Here is a 19806-nt window from a genome sequence, read left to right as displayed (position 1 = left end):
CCGAAATATGATCACAAAAAACCAGGAATAAGATAATCAAATATGTTTCAAACAAATAAAATTCTAAGTATCAACTTCATAATTTGTTTATATATGATATAATTTACTACATTACTCATTAATGTGTCATTAAAATAGACATAATCTTTTTATATATTAAATTAAAATTTTTGATGAATAGACATCTGAACAAGAAGCTAAAATACATTTTTTTAATAGCTGAACAAAATTTATGTATGACATATTACTGGAAGAATTAAGACACCAGAACAATGGCATCTATTATTGTAAACAGTTAAATCAAGAGCTAACCATATTACTTGACAAAACAAATCCAAAAATATCAATTGTTTTATGATTCATCCTATAGAGATTTCAGTTGGCACCAAGCAACATCCAACGGCCTCGAGACCAAGCTGTGATCTTTCGTTATCACCGAATCCAAAGACTTGGCCCCGTCTTGTGACTACCATTGTGTGATACAAGCCGGTGCTGACTTGTGAAACGCAGTGTGGAGTCAAGCTATCTAAGACCTAAGGCTTCATTATTTTCGCGGATCTCCTGCCTGGAAAACCAAGGCTATCGAAACTCATCCAACCGAACCCGTAGATGGATCCATTATCCATAACAACAAATGTTTTTCGTTTTCCAGCACACACCTACACACAATAGGAAAAATATTGGTGCACAAGAATGATCATCATAAACAGAAGTTTGTCTATGCTAGCACATGAGTGTAAAATAATAATATTAATTTGCATGCATGATTATATGTTGAATTGTCAAAGTTGTCACCTAGAGTTTAGACGTGAGTTGATTGCCTTCATAAGTTAAATTATCACGTTTTAATAGCATGCATATTTGTCCCTTTGTATTAATTTTCAAACTTCACCTACCATTTAATAGGTAGACAATGTGTTGGTTGAATTCAATAGGCTAGCTATCATAAAATTTGACACGACAATGTTTTTGCATGTGTTGGAATTGATTTCAAATTCCATGTATCCAATTGCCTATAAAATGCGTTGATGTTAATGCAATGAAATAATTCAATGTTCATCATTTTCTTCCCATACTTTATTTGCTCCGCATAATTCTTTGTTGAGTATTTATATTAAACAAAAAAAACCCTCCAACATCTCATCATAATTGTTCATTAAAATCCTTGCATACCAATATATATTCTGGTACCCAACAAAATTGTGGTATCAGAGCCACGTTCAATTTCTCCTTTACAAAAATATTCTAATACAAAAAATGTCTAAAGATTTATTAACTACACCCATTCCAGTATTTGTTGGGGAAAGTTATGAATTTTGGAGAGTCCAGATGAAAACTCTATTTATTTCTCAAGATCTTTGGGATATAGTAGAGAATGGTTTACCAGAACCAGCAGATGCCGAAACCTTGGCCACGTGGACTCAAGCAAATCAAAAAAAGTACAGGGAAAATATCAGGAGAGATGCCAAAGCCTTATTGTTCATTCAACAAGGTGTAAATCGATCCATTTTTCCTAGAATCATGGGTGCCGAAAATTGCAAAAAAGCCTGGGATATTCTAAAAATGGAATTTCAAGGGTCCGAGAAAGTTATCTCCATCAAGCTTAAATATTTATGGCGAGATTTTGATAATTTAGCCATGAAAGATAATGAATATATCCGCACGTTTATTTCACGTGTAGTTGAAATAATCAATCAAATAAAAAGTTACGGAGATACCATCGAAGACAAGAAAATTGTTGAAAAAGTCCTACGGAGCTTGCCACAAAAATTTGAACATGTTGTGGCTGCAATTGAAGAATCAAAAGATTTATCAAAATTCACGATGGTGGAGTTGATGGGTTCTTTAGAAGCCCATGAAAAAGAAATGAGTAAATTCGTTGGACCATCCATTGAGCAAACCTTTGAGTCCAAGCTCAAAATTGCGGAGAAGAAAAAATATGAAGGTGGAGAATCAAGCACATCCCAACAATTTCAACAAAGAGGAGGATTCAAAAATTATCGATACCGTGGACGAGGAAGAGGAAAACCACGCTTCAACAACAATCAAAGAGGCAGTGGTGATATCAATTCTAACTCTTCTTGTTTTGTTTGCAAGAAACCGGGTCATGAATCAAAAAAATGTTGGGATAGATGCAAAACTTGTAAAATTCCAAACCACTCTTATAAAGACTGTTGGCACAGACAAAAAAATGAAGGAAACGAACCCAACTTCACGGAGGAGAACGATCAAAAAATCATGTTTTATTCATGTATGAACATGACCAATAATTCCTTGAATATGTGGTACTTGGATAGTGGTTGCAGTAATCACATGACAGGACACAAGGATTACTTCATCAAATTTGATGAAAAATTCTCATCGAAAGTCAAGATGGGAGACGGAAAAATGCAACCTGTTAAAGGCAAAGGAACTGTAGCTGTGAGGACAAAGGGAGGTAACACAAAATTTATTGAAAATGTCTTATATGTCCCTGATCTTACTTCAAATTTACTGAGTGTTGGACAATTAAATCAAAATGGTTACTCAGTTAATTTTGAAAAAAATGAATGCAAAATAAGGGACAAAGATAAGAAACTGATTGCGGAAATTAAAATGTCTCCGAACAAAGTATTTCCGTTGACAATGCCATTGGAAAATAATATCTCATTAAATGTTGAAAAATCTGAAGAATCACTTTTATGGCATTTGAGATATGAACATTTGAACTACCATGGATTGAGACTGCTGAAACAGAAAAACATGGTGATTGAACTCCCTGATATTGAACTTTTGAACCAAACATGTGAAGGATGTATATATGGTAAAATGCATCGATTACCTTTTCCTAAGATTGCTTGGAGAGCAAAACAACCTCTTGAACTGATACATGCGGACATTTGTGGACCAACAAGGACATCATAATTTCAAAACAAAAAATATTTTCTTCTTTTTGTTGATGATTTTAGCAGGATGATGTGGGTGTACTTTTTGGAGCAAAAATCAGAAGCTTTTGCAGTATTTGTCCGGTTCAAGAAGATGGTTGAAAGAGAGAGCAATCTTCAGCTCAAAACACTCAGAACTGATCGTGGTGGGAAATTCTTGTCTAAAGAATTCTCAAATTATTGCAGTCAAGAAGGAATCCGAAGGCAGTTGACAGCTCGCTACACACCTCAACAAAATGGTGTAGCTGAAAGAAAAAATCGAACCATTGTGGAAATGGCCAGAAGCATGTTGAAAGCAAAAGGTCTTCCCAACACCTTTTGGGCTGAAGCTGTCAATACTGCTGTGTACATCCTCAACAAATCACCTACCAAGGCCAATCCAAGTAAAAATCCTTACGAAGCTTGGCACAAGCGCAAACCAGAAACCAAACACCTTCGAGTTTTTGGATGTCTGGCTTATTCTCTCATTCCTTCACAAAGACGAGAGAAATTCGACGAAAAAGGTGAAAAATATATTTTTATTGGCTACAGTGATGAATCAAAAGCCTATCGTTTGTTTAATCCAAAAACAAACGAGTTGACAATTTCAAGAGATGTACACTTTGACGAAATGAAAGCATGGGACTGGAAAAATAAAAATTCCATTGAATCAAAACAAATAGAAGATTCTGGTGCAAGTTCTACAATGGATCCAGTACGCGGCCAAAATATATTTGACTCAGATTCTGATTCAGAATCCCCTGTGAGAAAGGTACGTTCACTAAGAGAAATTTATGATTTATCAAATGTTGAATTTTTCTCTTGTGAACCACATAATTTTGAAGAGGCCGTGAAAAAAGAAATATGGCAAAAAGCCATGGATGATGAAATGACCACTATTCTGAAAAATCAAACCTGGAGCTTGGTTGATCTCCCAAAAAATAAAGATGTGGTCGGATTAAAGTGGATCTACAAAAATAAATTCAATGAAGATGGATCAATCCAAAAACACAAAGCACGACTTGTTGCAAAAGGCTACTCACAACAGCCTGAGATTGACTATAATGAATCATTTGCACCTGTGGCGAGAATGGAAACTATTCGCATTGTACTTGGTATTGCTGCACAGAAGGAACTACCAGTCTATCAACTTGATGTCAAATCAGCTTTTCTAAATGGAGAATTGCAAGAAGAAGTCTACGTAGAACAACCAGATGGCTACGTAGTAAAAGGCAAAGAAAACATGGTTTATCGCCTCCACAAAGCACTTTATGGCTTGAAACAAGCACCTCGGGCATGGAATAGTAAAATCGACAGTTACTTCATCAACAATGAATTCCATCGAAGCCCAAGTGAGCCATCTCTTTATGTCAAAAAAGGAGGTACAAATGAATTTATGATCGTGTGCCTTTATGTTGATTATTTGATATATACTGACACTAACCATGTGATGCTAGAGGAATTCAAAAATGCCATGATGAAAGAATACGAGATGACAGATTTGGGCCTTATGAAATATTTTCTTGGTATTCAAGTGCAACAAAAGAAAGGAGAAATATTTATTTCTCAAGAAAAATACACAGAAGATTTGCTGAAAAAATTCAATATGTCTATGTGTAATCCTGTCACAACTCCAATGGCCTTAAATGAAAAATTGCAGCAAAATGATGGAGCGAAAAAGGCCAACGCAACAATTTATCGAAGTTTAGTGGGTTCATTAATGTACCTCACTAACACCAGACCAGATTTTGTTCATTCTGTGAACATGATATCTAGATTCATGAGTGACCCAAGTCAAATTCATTTTTTCGCTACCAAAAGAATACTGCGATATTTGCAAGGAATAAAAAATAATGGTATAAAATATACTAGAGAAGATGACAATAGCCTAATTGGCTATACTGACAGTGACTGGGCTGGATCAGTGGATGACAGGAAAAGCACGTCTGGATATATATTCTGTATTGGTACAAAACCAATTTCTTGGTCTTCTAATAAACAGAAGACAGTTGCACTTTCATCTGCCAAAGCAGAATATATTGCTGCTACTGATGCTGCTTGTGAAGCAATTTGGCTATGAAGAATTTTGAAAAATTTACAACAAGAGCCAAAAAGTCCTAAAAAAATATTATGTGACAACATGTCTGCTATTGCTATGACGAAAAATCCAGTTTTTCATGCCAGATCAAAGCACATAGAACTTTGTCACCATTTCATCAGAAATCTTGTCAATGATGGTGAAATTCAACTGACTTTTGTTAGCACTGGAGAACAAATAGCAGATCCATTCACAAAGCCAGTATCTTCAGAAAAATTGGAACACTTCAAGAATCGCATATGCATTACAAATTAAAGAGGAGTGTAAAATAATAATATTAATTTGCATGCATGATTATATGTTGAATTGTCAAAGTTGTCACCTAGAGTTTAGACGTGAGTTGATTGTCTTCATAAGTTGAATTAGCACGTTTTAATAGCATGCATATTTGTCCCTTTGTATTAATTGTCAAACTTTACCTACCATTTAATAGGTAGACAATGTGTTGGTTGAATTCAATAGGCTAGCCATCATAAAATTTGACACGGCAATGTTTTTACATGTGTTGGAATTGATTTCAAATTCCATGTATCCAATTGCCTATAAAATGCGTTGATGTTAATGCAATGAAATAATTCAATGTTCATCATTTTCTTCCCGTACTTTATTTGCTCCGCATAATTCTTTGTTGAGTATTTATATTAAACAGAAAAAAGCCTCCAACATCTCATCATAATTGTTCATTAAAATCCTTGCATACCAATATATATTCTGGTACCCAACAATGGGCAGTGCCCATGTGTAGCATCTGACGACCATGTTTTTTTGCACTTGAGATGTTCGTACTTGAGATGTTCGCGTGAACATCTCAAGTGCAAACAAAAAAATGAGCCAAAGGATCCCCATTCGGATACTATCCGAATGGGGTAGCATAGACAAAACCCATAAACAGATAGCAACATCTTTAAAGTTGTGTGGGTTGAACCTAGTTTATCGAACGTATAGCTTAAAAGAATATAGTGACCGCGAGCAAGAGGACGCGCACCTGAACAGCTAGGTGGCTCTGGAGGCTGGTGAGGATTTCTGGGGATGTTTTATCAATCTCGTCACCATGTCCTAATGCACCACAATAGCCTTTGCCCCAGGTATATACCTAGTGTATGACATGTTAGTTCAATTCAAGGGAGTCACAGAAGCATAAACGTGTAATTGTTCTTAACTATTCATTACAATTTAGCATAGGAACGTACATGTCCATTGGAATCGAGTGCCACCACATGCTCCTCACCAGCTGACACGCGAACCACATGAACACCCTTCCTCTTTAAAGATTGGATTGCTCGAGGATGGAGCTCGTTGCGCTGCTCTCCATGACCAAGGCAGAAATTGGTATCTGAACCAAAAGAGTAGACAGTTCCATCTTCTGCCACAGCAAGGGCAAAACTCGGGCCCGAGGCAATATGAACTATGGGATCGACACATTCAAGGGACTCTATCTTTTCTGGGACAGGTCTATCCACTGCATCACCATGACCGAGCTGGCCGTGTGTATTGATCCCACAGGTGAAGACACAACCTTGTCTAGAGAGGAACAGGGTGAAACTGAGTCCTGTGGCTACCTATAAAAAATTTAGTATGATACATGTGAAAGCAGGAATTTAATGCCAAAAATTCGGAATCGACCTCTGAATTATAACTGTCCATGGACCATAGGCTATTTTTCCATCACTTCTAATGTGATAAACTTCATCATTATGTTGTGAGAATGAGTTGATCTCTAAATTCTTGCGGGGTGAGAATAATATACAAATACTGCATGATAAATGTGAGTTTATTCACTCAAAAAGAAATGTGAGTTTCAGTGTAAACGAAAAGGCGAGGCTTAAACTAATTCGATGAGACAAAAATTGTGTTTGAAGAATGAAAACAAGCCAAATAGCACTATTTTCTTTTTTTACCTTCATAACATACATTAATTAGGCATGATCTTTATGACCAAACTCTTAACAAACTATAAAATAGAAATTAGAAAAGATAGATGGGGAAGTATTTGTGATTTCATTTCAGCTCCGCAAATAGTTACAGAGTGGTTCACAAGTTTGAGACAACTCTCTTCACATGAAAGACTAGTTTTTTGGCTTGGTTATTATTTTGAGCTTATGGCCTAATGTTGGCGCTCTCATGTTGACACCAAGAGAAGGACGAGCAGGTTAAGGATTCCTTGCATGGTTAATTAAAGTCCATTGCACAGACACAACATCAGATAAAACAAGAAAATTAGTATACCTGCTTGCAAGGGATTCCCTTGAGTTCTTCAACTAGCTTTGGACCGAATACGACATGTCTTGTATCTCTGTGACCACAAGAAGATGATGTATTATCTCCACATGTGTAAACCTGCATCCGCCAAATGAACTTATTCTCAAGATAACAATGTACATTCGCAGCTAGTCGATCAAAAGCAATATAATTAAAAATATGCTATATAATCACAAATGAATGGTATGTGGTTTCAAACAGTAGTTTGCAATGCCTGTAATCATTTTGAACTTGAACTATATGCTACTGCCAGAGGAGAACAGGCATTGAACCTTTGACTCATTCCATTCTTCTGTCATGATCCTTATATCTCTTCTCTACTCGATTTCAATTTTCAAGGAGTTCAATCACAGACCATCTGATTGCATGAATCTTGATCTTTTAAGTATAACAGAGAACATAAACATTTGTAGAGATTGAAATACCTCTCCGGCCTCAGTAACAAAGGCTGCATGATTGTGGGAAGCCGAAACATGAATCACTCGAGATGGGAATGGGAAGCGAATTGGGGTAAATGCTACACATTGCTTTGTTTCGGGGCCATGACCGAGCACGCCAGATGTGTTGGTACCGCTAGAGTATACGCCCACGTCGTGGCTTAGCAAAGTGTGATATCTGCCAGTTTGAATCTGTATCTGTTGAAAATTTTTGTCGAATTTGGAACAATGTCTAACTATTAGGAACAATGTCAAACTATGCAAATGTATCCATATATACTTCAAGAAACTTTATTGCATTTCCATTTCAAATAGCTACAAGAAACAGACGGTAAATTGTAGCAAGATTGTGAATACAAGATCATGAAGAATCACTCCAAACACAACATCTCAATCTCTTACATGGCCTGAAGATGTATGAACCATTGCAGAGGACTGTTGCACGGCCTGCAAGAAATGCAAGACTCGCTTCCAATTCCCATTACACCGATTCAGAAGCTCGTTTTTGGAATCGTGGCCCAAAGTTAAGTAAATGGGGTGCACCCCACAAAGCTTAAATGCAGAAAAATCCACTAAAGATCGAAACTTTTGAGGGAACAATCCAGGATTCGACGTAAAAGTCTTGGAAGTCAGCTCCAAACTCACTAAATCCATGGCCCTGAACCCACCACAAGCTAATATTTCGAGAATCAGATGGAGGGGTAAGTCCTCCATTATTCGATTCATCCAAATAGTTGAATAATATGGAGAAGAAGAAAATGGATAATATAAGTGGAAATCTTTGAATGTGACATGGGAAGATGTCGCTTGCAGATGAAGGCAAAGGGAACACGTCTTTTTGTTGGGGTTTGACTTTTATTCATTTGTCATCGTTTGCGTGTTTTTGTCGACGTGGAAGCTCTTTGAGAATCACACATAGGATATCGTTCAACTTATACTAGACTAAGACAAACAAACATATTTGATGTCATTTTAAAAAAAATTATTATTCGAATGTGGTTGGAATATATTATTTATTAATTATAATATATATATATATATACTCTCAAAAAAAATTAAATAAATAATTACATATATATAATTTTTGGGGGAAAATGGGAAAATTGTAGAGTTGATCCTAGATATTGTCGATATTTTGTTTTTCTATCATGTAATTTTTCTTACATCTTCTTCTTCATAAAATCTGTTGTGAGATGGACTCGCGAATAAATTTTATGAGAAAGTTTTTTTAATTGAGTCACTTATGATATTATATCATTTTTTATGCCAATAAAATTATTTTTGAGACATATATTATTACTTCATTGAATATTAATTTAAATATGTTTTACTGTATTTTTTATGAATTTTTTTTCTCTTTTTATTAAAGAAGGTAATTTTTTTATTGACTTTGCTAACTAACCGCACTCAAAATATTGAAATTGCAATGAGGACGGAATAACGGAATTTTCGAAAAATACATACTTGGTTACTTGTCAATCCCCATTTGCGTCGTGACCCAGGCCAGGCCCTCTTAACGAAATGACCCGTTGCTTGGCATTATTGTCAATTCCTTAGCGCCTAATTGAACTCTTTTTTAATATCTAGCTTTCAGCTTCGTTAAGTGAGCTCGTGTTCAACGAACTTGTTTTTCGGTTCGTTAAGAGAGCTCTTAAGTAGGATCATTAGCAAGCTCATTAAGCGAGCTCGTTTTCGGACTAGTTGAGCTAGCTCATTTTCGGAGTCGTCAGGCCTATAACGGAGCTCGAGTTTCATTTTTTAGATTATATTTTTTCTATAAAATTGACTATAACTTGATTTACAACCTTACCATGATCTAAAAATTCAACCTCAAACCCAGCCCAATTCCGAAAAATCCACTAATTTCATTCATAAAAATTTTGGGATAAAACCCAAATACGTTCTTAAAGTTTCCTAAATTTCCCAAAAATATACTAACACTTTATTCGTTCCTAATTATGTCCCTTATTTAACAAATAGTTTCCTTAATATGTCCCTCAAACTAAAAATTGCCTATAATACCCTTATTCTAATAATTATAATTAATATTTCCTCTGGGCTCAAAAAATGGTATCAGAGCCTAGGTAATTTTATTCAGACTTTATATTATTCATTAAATCATACTTTTATTTGTTGAGGAACATATTTTCAACAAATCATGGATTCAAACGAGAGTTTGAACCAGAAGGATTTTATTTATATGAAATCCCATAAACAAGTGAATCTATTTAAAATAGATTCTTTACAACAGAACTTAAAGAGACTTAGGTCTTTTATACTCTCTGAAAAGATTAAGAAATATGATTTCTAATTCTCAATTTCTAGAGATCACAACAGATTCCTTTAAACTCTCAGGAGATCTTAAAGAAATTCAAAAGACGGTACAATATTACAGTAATCAGCTGTATGAAATACCTCGGCAGATTGGACAAATCCGTAAAAAACAAGAAGAAATTCTTGTAACTCTAAAGGATTTTCAAACTAAAATTATAAATCTAGAACATACTTTTGGTTCTAGAAAGGGAAATACAGGAGGAAGGTTACCACTCTCGTTTGGTACCGAACCTCTGTTACATCAGAAAGGTAAAACCAAAATGGTTCAAAAACCTTTAACTGATGATGAATTGATGATTAATCTTATAAAGACAGTATCAGAGAAAAACACTATCTGATGACTACTTTAGAAAGATTAAATCTCGAGGATCTACAAGATCTTGCGGATTCTTTTTCGAATCTTAAAGTAGTAGATCTAAAAATGAATTCTCCTGAGGGTGAACAACCCATAGGAAATCCCCCGAGATATGTGGTTAAAACAAAAGAACCACATAGTGAGTTTCATGTTGGAGAAAATTCACATCCAGCAGGAACCAGATCAAGAAGGAGTAATTGTTGGAAAAACGGGTTCAGATCAATTAAGAATTGATACCCGGAGCAGCGAAAGTTTAAAAATTTTATTTTTTTATATGAAACGATTCCATATCATGGGTATAAAAACTTTACGATTAAATTATGCAAGTAAAAATAAAATCACAATTAAATTTTTACCTCTTCAAGCAACGGCTTGATTATGGACACCAACAGAATTTAATCTGCTCTTCTTGTATATCCCGGGAACCGATGGCTTCACGATCAATCTCCGGAATCAGGTCCACGAAAAGAAAACAGAAACCCTCTGATTGATTGCACTAGAAATCAATCAGATGTTTATCGATGAGAATAAACAGATTTGATCTGTCAATTCAGAATGTAATTTTCCGTAAAAATCACAAACTGAATTTTCTCAAAAAGGGACAGAGGATTTCGAAAATCCCCTTGAAATAATATGAGTGATTTTCGAAAATTGCTAGAATGAATTCTTCTGATTTTCGAACACTACTCATCTATTTATAGATAATTTCTACACTAGATTAAGTTATGATTGTATCAGGACTCTAACTCCTTAGGGCCCACAATCCATAGCTTAAGCCCAACAAACCAAGCCCGTTATTATAGAAATTAACATAAAATTCATCATGAATCCGATTGATAAATCGATTTCACCAATGTGCAAAAAAACCATTTCTGCACCTTTTAAAATAAAGATAATTTTTCTGAATCCGAATTCAGTGATTTTCAAAAATGCCCATCCCTATGTCAATTTAGAAAATTCCACTCCCTTTTAGTTAAGAAGTCCAACTTCTCTTTCATTAAATTTAACTCTTTAAATTTAACTATCTCAACAGGGTTTAGTAATCCATTACTTGTGTGACCCTCAATGGTTCAGGGATACAGCTAGCCGTGGGCTCACAACTCCTTGTGAATAGGAACAACAATTTTCGACTTGCCCAACGAATCATGGTAAGAACGTCTAGCAACATCGCCCCATGATTTCCTATGTATCACTGATAGTGCCTGCAAGAACCAATAGATTTTGGTTAGCATACAGTACGGTCCCTTCATCCATATATCCCGATCAAATCAACAACCATTGGTGCATCGAGAGTCGTTCGAGATTCGATAACTATGCATTACATCTTGGAGATCAAATAGTGACATCGCATGTGTTACTAGAAAAACCGAGTAACCTAAAACACATCATGTACTCTGGCCAGAGATTCGTCACACTAATATCTCCTCAGATCGCATAGGATATCCACACTCGCAAGTATGTGGTGAATCCTTGACAACAAAGCATCGACTCCTATATGTGTCGTAACTGTACCCAATTCTGACACCTGATGACCCCAATAGAGTCGGTAAACGAGTCAAAGTACAGTACTAGCATATAGAGTCTCAATGATGTTTCAAGTAGTAAGGACTAATGGTGTACAACCAAAACCGCGGATTTTATCCACTCGATAAGTGATAACCACTTGGAAAGTCCGAATAGGGTAGTTCGATCATTCATCATATGAATATCCATTTGCATGCTTTGAACATCTCCATGTCCATTACCAATGAAACGTGATACTTGGCATCACAAATGCTAGTCTCAATCTTGAGCTATCCTTATCCTTATTAGCGGACGACTCAATTGACTAGGAACTGTTTAGAATATACAGTGACTATAAGATGTATTTCATAATAGTGATCTCTTTTTATTCACTATCTCATCTTACTTACACTATAGTATATTCAAGGTCTTTATCAAAACAACAATAGTATATCACAATATTAATATGAAGAAAGACAAAGAAAATGCCATTAATGAATGTAAATTATATTAAACAAAGATTGTTTATACATAGAGTCATAAAAGCCCTTAGCCACAAGTTGGCTAACCGGGCACCCACTCTTTCAATCTCCCACTTGCCCTAAAGCCAACTAGTCATACTACGTAATCCCATTGCTTCGCGATGTTTGTCAAACAATGGTCCTGGCAAGGGCTTAGTAATTGGATCAGCGATATTGTCTGTAGAGGCCACTCTCTCGACAGTGATGTCTCCTCTTTCCACAATCTCCCGGATGATGTGGTATTTCCTCAGTACGTGTTTGGATCTTTGATGAGACCTTGGTTCCTTTGCCTGAGCAATGGCACCAGTGTTGTCGCAGTATACCGGAACTGGACCAACAGCTTCAAGAATTATGCCCAACTCTTGGACGAAATTCCTCATCCAAACGGCCTCTTTAGCAGCAGCTGATGCTGCAATGTATTCTACCTCAGTGGTGGAATCCGCTGTGGTGTCCTGATTGGAACTCTTTCAAGAGACAGCACCGCCATTGAGCATGAATACAAATCCAGAGGTTGAATTCGAGTCATCCACGTCGCTTTGGAAGCTAGAGTCGGTATAGCCTTCCAATTTCAATTCTCTTCCTCCATAAACCATGAATATATTCTTAGTCCTTCTCAAGTACTTAAGAATATCCTTCACGGCTTTCCAATGCATCTGACCGGGGTTGACCTGATATCTGCTCGTGACACTCAGAGCAAAGGCTACATCCGGTCTGGTAGATATCATCCCATACATAATACTACCTATGGCTGACGCATATGGTATGTGTGTCATTTTCTCTATCTCTTTGTCAGTCTTGGGACACATAGACTTGGATAGAGAAACTCCATGACACATAGGTAGATGTCATCTCTTGGACTCATCCATAGAAAACCTTTTCAATATGGTGTCGATGTAGGTTGCTTGAGTGAGTCCTATCATTCTCTTAGATCTATCTCTATAGATCTGTATCCCTAGAATATAGGATGCCTCACCCAAATCTTTCATCGAGAATCTACCTGATAACCGTATCTTCGTTGACTGCAACATCCCTACATCATTCTCAATGAGTAGGATGTCATCAACATAAAGCACTAAGAACGTCACCGCATCCTTAACTACTTTCTTGTACACGCACGGTTCCTTCGGGTTTTTGATGAAACCAAAGTTCTTTATTGTTTCATCAAATTTCTGGTTCCAACTTCTTGATGCTTGTTTGACACCATAAATTGATCTCTGAAGCTTGCATACCTTATGCTCGCTTCCCATGGATGTGAATCCCTCGGGCTGCATCATATAGATTTCTTCCTTAATGTTTCCATTAAGAAATGCAGTCTTCACATCCATTTGCCATATCTCATAGTCATACCATGCTGCTATGGCAATAAGGATTCTTATGGACTTGAACATTGCGACTGGTGAAAAGGTTTCATCATAGTCAACTCCTTGTCTTTAAGTATAACCTTTTGCTACCAATCGTGCCTTGTAGGTAAGTACCTTACCATCAGGCCCAAGTTTTCTCTTGTAGATCCATTTACACCCTATTGGAACAATTCCATCGGGAGGATCTACTAAAGACCAAACTTGGTTTGTATGCATCGAGTCTATTTCCGACTGCATAGTTTCAAGCCATAAATTAGAATCCGCATCAGAAATTGCTTCCTTGAAGTTTCTTGGATCACATCCAATGTCGGGTTCACTTTGATCCCCTTCAAGAAGAAGACCATATCGAATAGGAGGTCTAGAAGTCCTCTCGGATCTCCTAGATATAGGCGTGTCCGTTGAAGGTTCTTGAGGTGTGTGGTCGTTATTTTGTATCTCGGGTTCTTCTCGAATTTCTTCGAGTTCCATCATCTTGTCTTTCTTATCTAATAAGAACTCCTTCTCCATGAAGCTGGCATTCCTCAAAACAAACACTTTTGTCTCATAAGGATGATAGAAATAATATCCGATTGAATTTTTCGGATATCCTACAAAATAACATAAGGTGGACATTGTTCAACAACAATACCGCCGTTTCAAGCGCATAGCCCCAAAACGAAGGTGGGAGCTCAGTGAAGCTCATCATAGATCGAACCATGTCCAACAAAGTTCAATTGCGACGCTCCGAGACACCATTCAGCTGAGGTGTCATAGGAGGAGTCCACTGAAAGAGAATCTCATTCTCTTTTAGATAGCTCAAAAACTCGGTACTTAAGTATTCTTCACCTCGATCCGATCGAAGTGCTTTAATACTTCTACCTAGTTTGTTTTCTACTTCAGCCTTGAATTCTTTGAACTTTTCAAATGATTCAGACTTATATTTCATTAAATATAAATACACATACCTAGATTAATCATCAGTAAAGGTAATGAAGTAGGTGTGACCAAATTTAGTACCGATATTTAATGGTCCGCAAACATTTGTATGGATCAAATCCAACAGATTTTGACTACGCTCAGGCTTCCCTTTGAAAGGAGATTTAGTCATTTTTCCTTTTAGGCAGGACTCACAAGTAGGTAGAGAGTTAATATCAGACATATCAAACATGCCCTCTCCCACTAGCTTGTTCATTCTCCTTGAGGAAATATGACCTAGCCTAGCATGCCAAAGGTTTGCCGGGTTTTGACTATCGTTTTTCCTTTTATTTGTTGTTACCGATTTATCAACATAATCAACTGGAACGTCTTTTAATTTTAAGTTATATAGATTGTTTTAAATTGTCCATTTCAAATCAAACATTCATTCTTGTAAATATTTCAAATCTCATTCGCAAAATTACAAGAAAAACCATCTCTATCAAGCATAGAAACAGAAATAATGTTTTAATGAAATCTTGGCACAAATAAAAACATCTCTCTCAAAATATAGCTTAAAATTGTTTTGCAAAATTAAACAAATGTTTCCCATAGCTTTGGATTCAACTCTGGAACCATTCCTGAGCCTTAACTGGGTCTCACCCATCCTTAGCCTATTACTTCTTGTCATCATCTGCAACTCATTGCAAATGTGAGATCTACATCTGGTATCCAATACCCAAGAAATAGTATTAAGTGAAACATTTATAAAATATATCCTTTGTAGTTCGTAACTACTCTGTGAGACCTCGATTCTAAACCACTAATCTCGGATTAAACAACTATTAAGCGAACAAGAATCCAAGAGTAAAACAAGTCAAAGTTTTTTTTTTTTTTTTTTTTTAAAACGCTCGCGCCCGCGCGAGGAACCAAGCTCGCGCGCGCGCGGGCAAACGATCCCGAGGCCCATCGGAGGCCTCGCGCGCGCGCGAGGAACGCCTCGCCCGCGCGCGGTAGGCCTGGGCAGAAATGCTCAGGCTGCAGAAAAAGAAAAGGGATTCCGCGCTTGGTCCGACATGCCTTCAAATACAATTACAATAACAGGGTGTAGGGAAACATGCCATAACAAGTCATGCTTTCAGAAGGCCTAAAAACAACCAGAAGTCTAAATCGATACAACAACAACATACTTCGATTTCAGATTACAATCCGAATACAAACTAATTCGAATAACAAAACATATCAAGTTCGAGTTCTAACATGCTTCAATCTTAAACTAGATAAACATGCTAATTCGACTTCTAAACCGAGTCTCACTTCTACTACTTGCCCTCGAAGCTAACCATGCCTCTTCTGACTTGTTCCTGCCCCACCTGTTGCCAAGTACACATACAAAACAAAGCAACAGCCGGATAACCGGTGAGAATGATAATTCCAGTAAAAGCAACATATCAAGTAATGAATACACAACATGCTATCAAACCACATATTCAAGTCGAAGTTAATGATATGCATGTCTTTAAAACCAGGATATCGATTCTGATAAACACGGGAGTATTGCTCTGCTTTTGGGATCCCGAGGATGAGATCACGTAACGACTCACCGACTCTCCCAATCGAGGTGGTGCCACGTATCCCACTCCTCTAGAATTTGAGCAACCATAATGAGTATGCTAGCACTAGGCGAAATACTACAACCTAGGCCACTCAATCATAGTTCCCAAACGTCTAACAAAAAGGGCGGTTCTGCCCGCTGAAATCAAAGTAGGCTCAAGATGAATGCATAACAGAAACATAAACATAAGCCACATAACAAAACTCAATCAATCAACAATTACAAGTTCCACGTGCTAGAACAAGTATCAATGCAATATGTGATTTAAAAAGGGAAACTCGAGAACCAACAGTCCCGAGTATGCTATCCCGCTACGATGACTGCTTTTACCTTTCAATGCAGTAGTTCCAACTCCAGGAAAGCGATCTTCATCCAACTCTGAAACGATCAATCAGCTGCTAACTCAGGGCTTGACAACTCCAAACGAATCTGTTCAGATACAAGAGATTGATCAACAACAAAGACCAACTTACAAGCCAAGTTCAACAACTCAAAAACGGTTCGAAACCCTCAAAACTCAAACCGACGGCATAACGGCTATAAACTGAACAAACCGGCAACGCAGACAGCAGTTCAATACTGATATCAACTCAATTCAATGCTAAAACCACAACAACAAGACAAACCCAACAAATCTCAAAACCCACATTTTCGAATAATACTTCCAAAAATCATAACAATTCCGAACGTCGCTCTAATTCAAAACCGACAGATAATAAACGATCAGAACTCTGTAGAGAACAACATACTCGAATCTAGAACGATTCTAACAACATCCAAAAACTAGAATGTATCCGATCGTAGAAGAACTTACAATATAACAGAGCTCTCACTGCAGTGATCGATAATCTGCCTTCAGAATTAATTTCTAACGGACGGATCGACCGGAAACCGAGATTGGAAGAGCTTGGAAACGTTTTCCCCAAGCTTCAATGGAGTTCACGGTTGAGAGGAAGAGGAGGAGATCCTTTGAGAGTCAAAATAAGTGTAGATAATATATAAAATTCCATATTTGCATTTTAGTCCCTGAAATTTCCAAAATTTGTAAAAAGGACCCTGATCAAAATCAAACCGGCTCGAGAACTCTGTAATCTCCGGTTAACTCAAATAAACTCATTTAAGATAAAAACGGGGCGTTACAATTCTCCCCCACTAAGAAGAGATTTCGTCCTCGAAATCAACGAGAACCACAACTCATAAGATAGAATAAAGAACTAAAGACAGTAAGAAGAACTCACGTCATCCGAACAACTCTGGAAAACGTTGTCTCACGTCAGATTCTGTCTCCCAAGTCGCTTCCTCGACTCCGTGACGGCTCCACTGCACTTTCACTAACGGAATCAACTTGGTCCTGAGTTGCTTTTCTTTCCGATCAAGGATCTGAATCGGTCGCTCAAAATAGCTCAGAGTCTCGTCTAACTCGGCTTCGTCAGGCTGAAGGATATTAGAAGGATCTGGATGATACTTTCGCAGCATAGAGACGTGAAAAACGTCGTGAATACCAGATAAAGACGGAGGAAGTGCAAGTCTGTAGGCAAGATCGCCTATCTTCTCGAGAATCTCGTACGGACCGATGAATCTCGGAGATAACTTTCCTCTCTTACCGAATCTGACGGTGCCTCTGAATGGAGAAATCTTAAGGAATACACGGTCTCCCTGCTCAAAACTCAGAGGTCGACGTCTGACATTCGCATACTTTGCCTGTCTATCTTGAGCTGTCTTCATTCTGGTCTGAATGATCTTAACCTGCTCTGCCATATCTCTAAGCATCTCCGGTCCCAAATCTGGTGACTCGGACAATTCATCCCAAAACAACGGAGATCGGCACTTTCTACCATACAAAGCCTCAAAAGGCGCCATACCGATACTCGCTTGGAAGCTGTTGTTGTAAGAAAACTCGACAAGAGGCAAAGAATCCTGCCAACTAGTGCCAAAGTCTAGCACTACCGCTCGCAGCATATCCTCCAACGTCTGGATAGTCCGCTCTGACTGTCCATCTGTCTGAGGATGATAAGCTGTACTCAGATGCAATCGAGTACCAAGCGCCTCTTGCAAACTATGCCAGAAGTGCGAAGTGAATCTAGGATCTCTGTCTGAAACGATCGACTTCGGCACACCATGCAATCTCACAACATTGCTAACATACAACTCAGCCATCTGATCATGACGATACGTCATCCTGTACGGAATAAAACACGCAGACTTCGTCAATCGGTCGATCACTACCCAAATAGCATCGCATCCTCGAACGGATCGTGGTAGCTTCGTGACAAAATCCATAGAAATGTGATCCCATTTCCATTCAGGAACAGATAGGCTGTGCAAAAGACCACCTGGTCGCTTCCGCTCTGCTTTCACTTGCTGACAATTCAAACACCGAGATACAAATCTCGCAACATCGTCCTTCATTCTCTTCCACCAGAACTGACTCTTCAGATCGTTGTACATTTTACGACCTCCAGGATGAACGCTAAACCGACTGCAATGAGCCTCTCGGAGAATACACTGTCTCAACTCCGAAATATCAGGCACAACAATACGGTTATTCACAAACAAAACGTCATCTCTAACCTGGAATTCTGAATGATGCCCAGTTCTGACTTTCTCTATTGAAACCTGAATGCTCGGCTCAGACTTCTGTGCTTCTCTGATTGCAACAAACAACTCCGGCTCGGCTTGAATAGCAAACACTCTGATAGTCTCCCTATCTGTTTCAAACTCTAAACCAGAAGTACAACAATCATCGACCAACTGAGAAACACCGATAGTTGAAAGAGATAACGAACAAAGCTTTCGGCTCAAGGCATCTGCAACTGCATTCGACTTCCCTGGATAATACTTGATCTCACAGTCGAAATCCTTCAACAGATCTAACCATCTTCTCTGTCTCATATTCAGCTCTGCCTGTGAAAACAAGTACTTAAGACTCTTATGATCAGAAAAGATCTCGAAAGACTCACCATAAAGATAGTGACGCCAGATCTTCAAAGCAAATACAATTGCTGCAAGTTCAAGATCATGAACAGGATAACGAGTCTCGTGCGGTTTCAGCTGTCTTGATGCATACGCCACCACATGCTTATGCTGCATAAGAACACAACCCAAGCCTCGGTTAGAAGCATCACAATAGACTGTGAAACCTCCAGTACCCTTCGGAATAGAAAGAATTGGAGCACTGGTCAGTCTCCTCTTCAGATCAACAAAGCTAGCCTCACAATCTGAAGTCCAGACAAAAGGCACATTCTTCTGAGTCAGCTGGGTAATAGGCTTGGCAATAGACGAGAAATCCTCGATGAAACGACGGTAATAACCAGCTAAACCCATGAAGCTTCGGATCTCAGGTACTGATGTCGGTCTAGGCCAATTCATAACCGCTTCGATCTTGCTGGGATCGACAGAAATCCCATCTTCAGAAATAATATGACCGAGAAAGACAACTCGATCTAACCAGAATTCGCATTTCGATAGCTTGGCAAACAACTGCTCAACTCGTAAAATCTGCAAGACGATTCTCAAGTGCTCTGCA

At 37.9% G+C, this 19806-nt stretch overlaps 1 protein-coding gene across 1 annotated transcript; it reads right to left on the bottom strand.

Moving 5' to 3' along the window:
* Positions 1-201: 201 nt before the first annotated feature.
* On the bottom strand, positions 202-8452 carry LOC140880129 (ultraviolet-B receptor UVR8-like). The gene is made up of 6 exons (XM_073284269.1): positions 8100-8452; positions 7686-7895; positions 7228-7338; positions 6192-6560; positions 5987-6094; positions 202-659 (listed from the first exon to the last, which is right to left on the bottom strand). The coding sequence occupies exons 1-6, from the start codon at positions 8421-8423 to the stop codon at positions 534-536; spliced, it is 1248 nt and encodes a 415-aa protein (XP_073140370.1). The 5' UTR covers positions 8424-8452; the 3' UTR covers positions 202-533.
* Positions 8453-19806: the final 11354 nt, after the last annotated feature.

This window comes from Henckelia pumila, chromosome 2 (genome assembly GCF_033568475.1).
Source record: "Henckelia pumila isolate YLH828 chromosome 2, ASM3356847v2, whole genome shotgun sequence".
NCBI lineage: Eukaryota > Viridiplantae > Streptophyta > Magnoliopsida > Lamiales > Gesneriaceae > Henckelia > Henckelia pumila.
Note: the sequence above shows the minus strand (reverse complement) of the source record. Positions and strands in the feature narration are given on the sequence as shown.